Consider the following 12397-nt stretch of genomic DNA (forward strand, 5'->3'; position numbering starts at 1 on the left):
GCACCAGCCTGCAGCTGGCATTGGACACACTTGTGGGAGAGGGGCCGGGGATGCGGGCATGGCCAGGCCCCAGGTTACCAATTAACCGGGCTCTAACAGCTTTCCTGTAAATAAACCAGAAGACGCGACAGAGGGGACACTCGGGCTCCAGGCCAGCAGAGGGTGCAGGTGTGGAGTGGCCTGGACGCTCCCAGAGCCACTGGACCGCTATGGCCCAGGACCTTGGCCCAGACCCAGCCATGGACGCGCGGGAGGACGAGAGGCCCCGGTGGGACAACAAGCTCCAGTACCTGCTCAGCTGCGTGGGGTTTGCTGTGGGGCTGGGGAACATCTGGAGGTTCCCATACCTGTGCCAGACCCACGGCGGAGGTGAGCCCACCAGCCATACCTGGGTACCCAAGGGTGGCCTTTCCCACCCCTGACCCCTGGGCAGTGCCACTGTCCCAGGAAGCCAGACACGCGGGGCCCCAGGAAGAGCCTGGCCTTGGCATCTGAGCCCCGGGGACTTCAAGGGTCTGCACATGGGGTCCCAGGCCAGCATGCAGCTCCGTTCCCAGCGGCTATGCCCCTCGGTGTGGAGCCAGTCTCCAGGGGGCGATCACCTGGTGTCCACGTTCGTGGGGGCTGGTGTCCCCCAAGGCTCCTTGCAGGGTGACAGGAGCCCCAGGCTCACCAGCAGTCACAGCACACGGATGCACCTGTGCGGCCACACGTGTGCACCGGCCAGGGGCTGCTGCTCAGGGCTGTTGTCGCCCGAGTGCCCCCGTGTGACGGGCAGGCCTGGGATGCCTGACCCTCCCAGTGAGGAACCTGGGGAGATCCCCCAGGGGCCAGGGCCTCGGGGACGCAGAGGTCGGGGGAGGGGGCCTCTCATCAGGGATGCAGGCGAGGGAGGAGTGGTCGCCCCGACACTCTGCTATGGCGCCTGTTTCCAGATGCAGCAAGCATGGCCGAACATGCCGGAACATTCTGTCCTCTTACTCCCCGTTGCCCCCCGGGGCTGCGCTAAGGGGCGGTCTCACCCCAGCCACTCAGCGCCCGTCGCCCGTCCCTCGGGATTTTGTAAAGAGTGCCCCCACATCTCGCACAGCTGCACTCACCCTCCTCGCTCCTGGGCAGCTCCGGGGTCTTCTGAGCCGGTGGCCCTTCCTCGTCCTCACGCCAGCTCCTGCTCCGGGTGTCTGCCCGCTCCACCTGTCCACACTGGCTGTGCCCACTCCGCCTGTCCACACTGGCCACACACACTCCACCTGTCCACACTGGCTGTGCCCACTCCGCCTGTCCACACTGGCCGTGCCCACTCTACCTGTCCACACTGGCTGTGCTTACTCTGCCTGTCCATACTAGCCACTTACACACTGCCCACACTGGCCGTGCCCACTCCGCCTGTCCACACTGGCCGTACCCACTCTACCTGTCCACACTGGCTGTGCTTACTCTGCCTGTCCACACTGGCCATGCCCACTCCACCTGTCCACACTGGCTGCACATACTCCACCTGTCCACACTGGCCGTGTCCACTCCGCCTGTCCACACTGGCTGTACATACTCCGCCTGTCCACACTAGCCATGCCCACTCCACCTGTCCACACTGGCCACACACACTCCACCTGTCCACACTGGCTGCACACACTCCGCCTGTCCACACTGGCTGTGCTTACTCTGCCTGTCCATACTAGCCACTTACACACTGTCCACACTGGCCGTGCCCACTCCGCCTGTCCACACTGGCCGTACCCACTCTATCTGTCCACACTGGCTGTGCTTACTCTGCCTGTCCACACTGGCCGTGCCCACTCTGCCTGTCCACACTGGCTGCACATACTCCACCTGTCCACACTGGCCGTGTCCACTCCGCCTGTCCACACTGGCTGCACATACTCCACCTGTCCACACTAGCCATGCCCACTCCACCTGTCCACACTGGCTGCACATACTCCACCTGTCCACACTAGCCATGCCCACTCCACCTGTCCACACTGGCCACACACACTCCACCTGTCCACACTGGCTGCACACACTCCGCCTGTCCACACTGGCTGTGCTTACTCTGCCTGTCCATACTAGCCACTTACACACTGTCCACACTGGCTGTGCACACTCCTGTCTACACTGGCCGTGCCCACTCTGCCTGTCCACACTGGCCGCACAGACGGCCTCTGAGTCTGCCCCTCAGTGCTGCCCGCTGGGTTATTCTCCCAGGAGGCTGAGTATGCAGCCGGTGGCTATGCCAACCACACCCGGCCAGAACCTGGGCCGGCCGCTGGCAGCACGCCAGGCACCCCGACGGGGAGCTAGGGTGGCCGCCCCTGACCCCCGTGTCCCCGCAGGGGCCTTCCTCATCCCCTACTTCATCGCCCTGGTCTTCGAGGGGATCCCGCTCTTCCACATCGAGCTCGCCATCGGCCAGCGCCTGCGCAGGGGCAGCATTGGGGTGTGGACGGCCATCTCCCCCTACCTGGGCGGTGTAGGTAGGCTGCCCCCTGCTGGGCTCCCCAGGAGGACCTGCTCTGCACGTGGGCGGCACCGCCCCTCCCCTGCCGTGTGACGCTTTGTCTTCGCTGTCCACAGGGCTGGGCTGCTTCACGGTGTCCTTCCTGGTCAGCCTGTACTACAACACCATCCTCACCTGGGTGCTGTGGTACTTCCTCAACTCCTTCCAGGACCCGCTGCCCTGGAGCAGCTGCCCGCTGGACGGCAACAGGACAGGTGAGGGCGTGGCCAGTGTGGACAGGCGACCTCTCCTGGTCACCGGTCCCCGCTGGACCCAGGGGCCACCCAGATCCCCATCCGCTCACACACCAGGCCTGGGCCTCCCTTCCCAGTCTCAGCCTCAGAGGGAGGCGAGAGAGCATGGCTGGGCCGGAGGGTGGGGGCTGCTCCAGCGCAGGGTCAGCCGTGCTGGCGCCCGTGGCCTTGCTGGCTCTCGGGGCAGGGCGTGCACTGGGTCCCGTGGCCAGTCCGTGACGGGACCGCTGGCTGCAGGGTTCGTGGCGGAGTGCCAGGGCAGCAGCGCCGTGAGCTACTTCTGGTACCGGCAGACACTGAACATCACTGCCGACATCAGCGACAGTGGCACTGTCCAGTGGCGGCTGCTCGTCTGCTTGGTCACCTGCTGGGCCGTGGTGTACCTGTGCGTCATCAGAGGCATCGAGACCACTGGGAAGGTGAGAGCAGCTTCCTCCAGCTCCGAGGCCCCTCCCCGCGCTGCCAGTGTTGGCTCGGCATGGGGGGGGGAGGCGCACTCGGGGCCCCACGGGCGGCTTCTCATCCTGGCGACAGTCTGCCCTGAACCGCACTCTGTGCCAAGGTGGCCATGCCGGCTCTCTTCCGGCGGCCACCATGGCGTCTCCCTGCCCCTCCATCTCAGTGGACAGTGCCTCTCGTAGCCACCGCTCCACTGGGTCCGGCCTGAGGAGCCCCCACTCAGAGCCAGCGCGTCCCCGGCAGCTCGGGTTTGCCTCTGCCTCCTGGCCGTTCTCCATCTGGTCCTCCTCCGTTCTTTCTGCCTGCACTCTGCCTCCTGTGTGGCGGAGGCACCATCAGGCTTCTGACTCTCGCTGGATCCCAGAGCAGCACCAGGGAGCAGGGCACGTGTGGCTCACGGTCTGGAGGTTCGGGCTCCGAGATGGGCAGCGCCTTCGGTTCAGGCAGCGGGCGGCTGCAGGGTGGCGAGGGACCACCCCGGGGGCAGAGACACAGGGGGCTCACAGCTCGCAGAACCTGTGCTCCCACCGGAACCGCCCCTCGAGGCCCGGCCACGCCACCAATGGGTGGGGTCTGCACCCGAATCCCCTGGCTATGGCCATGTGCCCACTGGCTGGTACCGGATCTCAGGGCCTGGCACAGGCCGTCTTCAGGCAACACGTGTGCCCCACGTGGCCTGTATGTGCTGTCCTCCAGGTACACCCCCCCTTCCCTTCCACTCCTCTCCAAGCCTTGGGCCGTGTTCGTACACTTACTTACAACACGTGATAAAGAGCAGACACTGAGGTTTCCCTCACAGGCGACCGGCTTCTCAGGGCCTTCCCTCGGGGCCGCTGGGGCACACGGGTGGGGGTCTGGAACACTCGTAGCACGGCCAGGGTTCCTCACGCCCCCTGCTCTGAGGCGGCCCACGCAATCCAGCAGCCGCCGGCCCGAGCCTTTTCCCACAAGCCTCAGAGGACGGAGCCGGCGACCAGACCCTGCGGCTCTCACAGATCATCCTGTTAGGAACTCGCTGGGGAGGCCCTGTGGCTTTGGTCTGTGTGGGGAAGTGGGGCCGGCCCTGGCCCACGGCGGACTGGGAGCCACCAGGACAGGGGAAAGAGGGGGCTGGGCTGAGAGCCTGAGGTGTGTACAGGAGGGGCAGCCTGGGGTGGGGGGAGGGGGCCTGCCTGTCCCGAGTGCCGGTGCCCACCTAAGCTGACCCACGGGGCCCATGTGACCGTCCACCTTCAGAACTTGACCCAAAGCGCTGTGCCTGTGTGTGGTCACCCTGGGCCACATGAGCGGCCGCAATGGGGCGTGGCCCCTCCCCTGCTCCTGCAGGGCCGCTGTGCGTCTGACCCAGCGTCTCCCCCAGGCCATCTACTTCACGGCCCTGTTCCCTTACCTGGTGCTGACCATCTTCCTCGTCAGAGGCCTGACGCTGCCCGGGGCCATGCACGGGCTCCGCTACCTGTTCACCCCCAACGTAAGTGGAGGGGGGCAGGGGGCACCCAGCGGGCAAGGGAGGAGGGCCTTGGGGTCCCAGCAGGGTCGGGGCAGGGACTTTGGTCTGGGGGTGTGGACTGGTGCACCTGCAGGAAGTCCAGGTGCCGACGAAGTGGGGCTGTGGGGGAGGGGCTGGCAGGGATCAGCTGTCACCTGGGGCAGAAACATCCAGCAGGTGCGGCACACAGGACCAAGGGGCTTCTCCTCGGAGCCTACAGCATTTCTAGACCATTCCACTGGTCCAGGATCCCAAGGGGGTTTCCAGGGCTGCTGACCACCACCAGGAGTCGGCTGCACACCCAGGCATGAGGCCGTCTGCCCAGACGCCCAGCAGTGGGCAAATGGGGCAGTGGGTGCCCAGGTCGGAGTCAGCTCAGATCTGGTTCTAGGCCCCAACACCGAGTGCCAGCCACGCTCTGCCATGGGTCTGACAAAGCCACAGCTTGTTGGCCACATCACAGAACAGGGGAGCAGTGTCAGCTGCCATGCCAAGCAAGCTCCCTCCGGGCACAAAGTCCTGAACGGTTCTTGGAATCTGTATAGGTCACACCTGGTTATGGTGTGACCCAAAAGGGCCAGGGAACGTTCTGGAACAGCATCTGCTGTGTTCACGTTCCAGATGCAGATTCTCCAGAACCCACGGGTGTGGCTGGACGCAGCCACCCAGATCTTCTTCTCCCTGTCCCTGGCCTTCGGTGGACACATCGCCTTTGCCAGCTACAACCCGCCCAGGTGGGCAGCTGCCCCAGCTTGCTTGGCACCCTGGTGATGCGGTGCCAGCCAGCCAGGGCTGAGCTGGGGACAGTGCTAGAGGACCTGCTGGCCTGGGGTGGGCTCCACCTGGCTTGTCCGTTCCAGGAGCTGTTGTGTGTGGCCAGCCTGACTGTGGCCTGGGGCAGGTCTGGGGCCCACAGGGTGCTGAGTGCAGCTCTGAGCCTTTCCACAAATGGTCAAGGAGTGGAGTGAGGCAGTGGGGAGAGGCCCAGGCTCGGTGGGCGGTACAGCCCCGTGTGAGGGGCCCAGGCTCAGTGGGCAGGGGGGCCCTGAGTACAGCCCGGTGTGCGGGGCCCAGGCTCGGTGGGCGGGGGTCCCTGAGTACAGCCCCATGTGAGGGGCCCAGGCTTGGTGGGCGGGGTCCTCCCAAGGCCCTCAGTGCCCCCGTGTGCAGGAACAACTGTGAGAAGGACGCCGTGGTCATCTCCCTGGTGAACAGCATGACCTCCCTGTACGCCTCTGTCGCCATCTTCTCCGTCATGGGCTTCAAGGCCACCACAGACCACGGGCAGTGCCTGGACAGGTGAGGCTGGGCCACACCGGGGGCAGGGGCGGGGCAGGCACGCCGGCGTTCCCAAGGAAACTCAGGTGTGGAAGGAGCTGAGGTCGCCCTGGGGGACTGGGCCCCGAGTCGGGGACAGCCACCGGGGGCAGGAGGGGTGCCCCTGGAGCCTCTGGGGGGCTGCCACCCGACCCCGCGTGCCCGGGGCCTCCAGGATCACAGGCGGCCTCCTCCGCTCAGACGTGCACAGTGCACGGCCCCAGCGACCCTGAGGCCCCCGCCCGGCCGTCGGGACACATCTCATTCGGGGCGTCGGGTGGGCTGCAGCCCCTGGCACGGGGAGCTCTGCCCCCACAGAGTTCGCATCCCCAGAGGGGGCTCCAGGCACCCGGGGCGGGGCAGGGGTCCTGCTGAACCCGTCGGCACCCGGGACGGCCCCCCCGTGCAGAGCCAATGGGTGGCGCCTGTGCCGACTTCACACCACTCAGAGGGAGGCGGCAGAGGACAGGCCAGCCACAGCTAGTGCCCGGGGAACACTGTGAGTGTGTGTGCCTCATGTATGTGTGCGCCTCACGTGTGCATGCCTCTTGTGTGCCTCACGAGTGTATGTGTGCCTCATATGTGTATGTGCGCATCGTGTGTGCATCATGTATGTGTGCCTCGTGTGTGTGCCTCATGTGTTCGTGCGCCTCATGTGTGCACCTCACGTGTGCGTGCCTCTTGTGTGCCTCACGAGTGTATGTGTGCCTCATATGTGTGTGCACATGTGTGTGCATACCTCACGTGTGTGTGTGCGCTTCACGTGCACCTCACCTCAGCGCCACCCTCACCAGCGCAGGAGCTTCTCCAGCTCCTCCACCCAGACCCCAAGGACAGGGTCCTGTCAGGTCCTGGCCGGGCTCCCGGGTGCCATGGAGCACGGCAAGTGGCGGCCACGCTGCACCGTGCACAGCTGCTTCTCTGTCCCAGGGCCCCCACTCCCGGGGTCTCTGCCAGCTCTGGGGGAGGGGGCGCTGGGCTGGGCTGGGCGCCTGGCGCATCAGGATGAGGTCGTGCTTCCTCCCCCGGCTGCACTTGGCCCTGCTTCATACGAGGCCCTGACGCCCCCGCACTGAGCGTGGTCAACAGCGCTGTCACTCACGCCTGGCGCCCACCTGCCACGCGGCTTCCTCCATGAGGCACGTCCCGGCCTCCCGCACTTAGGACACCGGACACGGGGCCTTCTGAGCAGCCCCACCGGCTGCCGACAGAACACAGCAAACCCGCGGAAGACACGGCGCCTGAGTGACCCAGGAAGCTGACACGGGAGGGCTGGGCTCGGCTGGGCCCCCAGCCAGGAGCCTCAATGCCCAGAGCAGGGCATTGTGCAGGAGGGCGACAGGAGCAGCTGTGTGGACAGCGAGCCCCAAGGCCGACCTCGGGAGCTGCGCGACGCTGGGGGTTGGCAGACGGGGGCTTTCAGGCCACGGGGTGGGGGTCCCCAGCCTCGAGTCCTGAAGGTGGGGCGGCTGGGCCCCTCAGCTGAGCTGCAGAAGCCAACACCCCTGTGCCAGCCCGGGACCTGCAGGATGAGGCCGGCCCCCCCACCCCCGAGCAGGAGTGCACGCGGGTCGCCCGCAGGAGCAGAGGCGTGGGTGGGCCCTGTGCCTGGACGCGTCTGCTGGCCTGGGCAGTGGGTGGCAGCACAGGCCCCACAGCCCCACCCCGTGTCCCCACAGAAACATCCTGGGCCTCATCGACGAGTTCGACCTCCCGGAGCAGAGCATCTCCAGGGCCAGCTACAAGGCCGTCCTCGCGCAGCTCAACGCCACACAGCCGGAGAGGCTGGCCCGGCTGCCCCTGAGGGTCTGCTGCCTGCAGGACTTCCTGGACAAGGTAGTGCACGCGGGGCGGCCGGGGCACCCCGGGAGCCCCAGGCGTCAGGCCAGGCCACAGGGCTGCGAGCCTGCCAGAGTCCAGTGGAGTGGGTTCAGGGCCGGGCTAATGGGTAGCCGGGCACAGAACCAGGTCCCTGGCACCTGGAGCCTTCCGGGGGGCGGTAGACGTGGCCTCCATGCAAGCGCACCCATGGCCCGTGCCGTGGCCCACCGCGGCTCCCGGTTGCAGAGCGCCTCGGGCCCCGGCCTGGCCTTCATCGTCTTCACGGAGGCCGTGCTGCACATGCCGGGGGCGCCCGTGTGGGCCGTGCTCTTCTTCGGGATGCTCTTCACCCTGGGGCTCTCGTCCATGTTCGGCAACATGGAGGGGATCATCACGCCGCTCCTGGACATGGGGGTCGTCCCCACGGGGTTCCCCAAGGAGGCCCTCACGGGTGAGTGCACAGCTCAGCCACAGGGATGCCTGTCTCCCCTACAGAGCTCAGGGGCACCGGGGCCAGCCCACTCCCCAAGGACAGCCCAGTGGCTCCAGGCAGGACACGGGTGAACCTGCCCTGACCGTGGCCCGCTGAGGCCAAGCCCTTGCCCACCTCCGGCAGGCAGGGCGGGGTGGGGAGAAGGGCGGGTGCAGGCCTCCCACCCGGCCCCCTGCACCCCAGGGCTGGCCTGCCTGGCCTGCCTGCTCTCGGCCACCTGCTTCACGCTGCAGTCCGGAAGCTACTGGCTCGAGATCTTCGACAGCTACGCGGCCTCCCTCAACCTTATCGTCTTCGCCTTCTTCGAGGTGGTGGGGGTCATCTACGTCTACGGCCTGCGGCGGTGAGCTGAGGGCCACGGGGAGCCTGGGGGGTGGGGAGGGCCCCACAGCACCGCTGAGCCCCGTGTCCGTGCAGGTTCTGTGACGACATCGCGTGGATGACGGGGCGGCGGCCAGGCCTCTACTGGCGGGCGGCGTGGCTCGTGGCCAGCCCTCTGCTCCTCCTGAGTGTCTTCCTGGCCTACCTCGTCCTGCTGGCCCAGAGGCCGCCGAGCTACCGGGCCTGGAACCCCCAGCACGTAGGTCCTCCCACGGGGATCAAGGGGCCACAGTGACCCGCAGGGCGACCCAGGTAGGACCGGAGCCCCTCGAGTGAGGGCCTCAGAGCAGTGTCCAAACCCTGGGGACATCGGTCTTTCCAGCCCACACTTTCCACGTGCTGTGGGGACAGGCAGCCAGGGAAGTGACCATTCCAGTGTCTGGGAGGGGTCGGGAAGCAGACTGGAGGTCGCTCCCTGCCCGCTCCTCACAGGGGGCCATAAAACACCTGGCCTGGGCCGCCCCTCCCTGAGTGAGCACCGGAGCCCCTCAGGGTCTGCCTGGGGGAAGTGAGGATTTTCTGCTTTATCTCTGGGGTCTCAGACCACACCTCACCTGTCCACAGTGTTGGAGGCCAGTGGGTGGGGACCACGTGCCCCTGCCTGCCCTGAGGGCTTCTACCCAGAGGGAGCCTCAAGCCCCAGCTCCCTCATCCCTGAGCACCCACCCAGGATGCTGCCCTCCTGTAGTCCCAGGGAGGAGCTGGGGCTGCCTCCGTGCACAGGTGGTCGGGTCAGCCTCGCGCTGCCCAAGGCCTGGGGTCTGCCCCCTCCAGGCTGAGCTCTCTCTCTCTCTTGCGCGCCCCCTGCAGGAGCAGTTCCCCTCCAGGCAGGAGAAACTCTACCCTGGCTGGGTGCAAGCCATCTGCGTGCTCCTGTCCCTGCTGCCCGCTCTGTGGGTCCCGGGCGTCGCACTGGCCCGGCTGGTGGCCAGGTGCAGGAGGCAGCAGCAGGACGCATGGCTGGACAGGAGCCTGAGGCTGCAAGACAGCAGGGCCCACTGAGGGGCAGGGATGGCCGTGGGTGACCTCATCACGCCCTCCTGCCGACTCTGCAGGACGCTTGGCTCCCCACGTCTTGGGCCTGCTCTATCTGGGGCTCACTCTATCCGGGACGTCACGCTGACAGCAGCTCTGAGCAGACAGCCAAGGCGACAGGCGCTCGCGGGATCCACAGGCGTCTGCCCACCCTCAAATGGGAGGCAGAGTCCACCCAGGGGCACCCCCAGGTGCTGGCTGCCATGGGAGGCCCTCTGCGTCAGTGCCGCCCACAGCCCCCGAAGGGCACCGCCCACACAAGCTGCGGGAATGGACAAAGGGCAGGCGCGCCGACAGCAGGCCAGGCCCTGCACAGCCTCCCTGCTGGGAATCCAGCCCCAGGCTGACGGCAAGTCCAGCTCAGGACGGGGTACAGGGGTCATCTGCACATGTGTGAGGGGGACACACGGGTGCTGAGAGCCCAGCCAGGGAGGACGCTGGGAGACACCGCCAGTGTCAGCGCCCGTGCTCGAGGGCAGAGGCTGCTGAAGTCAGAGCTCCTACCGTGGGGCCTCTCGGCCACTCCCTCCTGGTCACCAGCCGCCCTCCCCCACCAAGCACCCAGGCAGTCAGCCCCCACCTGCCCACCCCACCCCCGCTTCCTTCTGACCACGGACCCCGGCCTCAGGCTGCCAGACCAGCACCCACAGAGCCCCCCGCCCTTCCCTGGTGCAGAAACACACGGCTGGCCACACCCCTGCAGCACCCAACAAGGCATGTAGTACTATCGCCCAACGGGCATCTGTGCTGGGAGCAGCTCTCGCCGCCACGGGTGTGACCAAGCCCCACCTGCAGAGCAGCTGAGCTAAACACCCCCTCAGCCCCAGCGCCTCGCACATGTCTGCGCCCACAGTGGGGGAGGCTGGCTCTTAGCCCTCCATCGTGACACCCCCTCCCCACGCCATGCTGAGACAGGTGGCGGTGAGCATGGGGTGTCACACGGGGGAGCCCACGGCACGAGGGGCGTCCCAGGGCTCAGCCCCATCCTGCTCACTTGGACATCACTGTTGACAGCAGCTCTGAGCTCGCGGGACCCACAGGCGTCTGCCCACCCTCAGCTCTGCCCCGCGGTGTCCCTTCGGCCGGCCCTCCCCTCACACGCTGTAGAGACCTCGTGGTCCACGACCTGCCCTCTGCACGGTGGACAGTGCAGGCAGGGCCCCCACAGGGCTGGGAAGTGAGGGCAACGCTGTCTCGACACTGCCACGTGGCCTGCAAACCCTACCACTACCCTGAACGGCTCCGGGGCTGCCCTGTCCACACCTCACCTGGCCACCCCGTGCCCAGGAGCTTGGCCTGGAGGGGCCCTCGGGGGCTGGCGGTGGTAGTGTCAGAGCCCTGGTTCAGCGGCCAAGCAGGAAGGGGTGGGGCGTGGGGACAGAGACCCAGTGGACACCCAGCCTCCAGAAAACTGACATGGATGTGCGGACAGATGGACACTCACGTGAACGTGGACATGGCCCAGGGGCTGCAGAGGGCAATGGCCGACCCACGTGACACCCCCACGGGCACAAGCCCTCGATGTGACATCCCTGACTGGCAGGGGCTGGCACGGGAGCAGATGCTGCCCTCATGTGGCCAGATGTGGCCGGAACAGAGGAGTCCAAAGAGGGCCCCTCCCTCCTGGGCGCCGTGTCCACGGGCAACAGCCCCCAGGGGCAGACAGGGCCACCGCCGCCACAGTCAGCCGATGGGGGACTACAGTTAACACGACCAGCAGGGGGCGCTGGGGAGCAGGGCACAGGCATCTTGTTTTGGGGGGGCGCTATCCGTCAGTCACAGCAGCTCCCACAGGTGACAACAGTGACACCCGCCCCCGGGGGGTTCTGCCCCTGCCCCTCCCCCCCCCCCGTCAGGAGCGCTCGTGCGAAGGCAGAGCTCGGGCAGCAAAGAGGCTGACGTCTTCACCTGTGGGGATCCACGGCCACAAAGCGGCCACTCGACACAGTATCCCCTTAGGCACTGGCCAGAGTCCTGGCCACCCTGCTCCCACCCAGCTCCCTAATGGCCCTAGAGGCAGCAGAGGATGCCCAAGCATCTGGGCCCCTGCCACCCCTGTGGGAGACCTGGATGGAGCTCCGGACTTCAGCGTTGGCCATGGCAGCCCCCAGGGGAGCCGGTGGATGGAAGCTCTCTCCCCCTCCCTGTTGCTCTCAAATGAACCAATAAATCTGTGAATTATGAAAGCTCGGCTTTTCCAAGGTTCGGCACTCGGTGAAGCCCGAGAACCTGAGTGACAGCAGAGCAGGGTCTGGGGTCCCCGCGGGCACGTCGGTTCGGTCACCAGGGCCTGGGGTCCCCTGGACACATCAGCTCAGTCACCAGGAAGGTCTGGGGTCCCCGCAGGCACATCGGCCTGGTCACCAGGACGGTCTAGGGTTCCCATGGGCACATCAGCCTGGTCACCAGGACGGTCTGGGGTCTCCTGGACACATCAGCTCAGTCACCAGGACGGTCTAGGGTTCCCATGGGCACATCGGCCTGGTCACCAGGACGGTCTGGGGTCCTCGCGGGCACATCGGCCTGGTCACCAGGACAGTCTGGGGTCCCTGCGGGCACGTCGGTTCGGTCACCAGGACGGTCTGGGGTCCCCATGGGCACATCGGCCTGGTCACCAGGACGATCTGGGGTCCCCGCGGGCACATCGGTTCGGT

The 12397-nt window shown here is 66.8% G+C and overlaps 1 protein-coding gene across 1 annotated transcript; it reads left to right on the top strand.

Annotated features, from left to right (window-relative positions):
• Window positions 1–209: 209 nt before the first annotated feature.
• On the top strand, window positions 210–9710 carry SLC6A18 (solute carrier family 6 member 18). The gene is made up of 12 exons (XM_062212615.1): window positions 210–369; window positions 2331–2471; window positions 2572–2709; window positions 2986–3167; window positions 4568–4678; window positions 5318–5430; window positions 5867–5995; window positions 7693–7849; window positions 8081–8285; window positions 8511–8670; window positions 8745–8907; window positions 9519–9710. Exons 1-12 carry the CDS (start codon window positions 210–212, stop codon window positions 9708–9710), a joined length of 1851 nt encoding a protein of 616 aa, XP_062068599.1.
• The last annotated feature ends 2687 nt before the right edge of the window (window positions 9711–12397 follow it).

The sequence above is a fragment of the Lepus europaeus genome, chromosome 15 (assembly GCF_033115175.1).
Source record: "Lepus europaeus isolate LE1 chromosome 15, mLepTim1.pri, whole genome shotgun sequence".
NCBI classification, from domain to species: domain Eukaryota; kingdom Metazoa; phylum Chordata; class Mammalia; order Lagomorpha; family Leporidae; genus Lepus; species Lepus europaeus.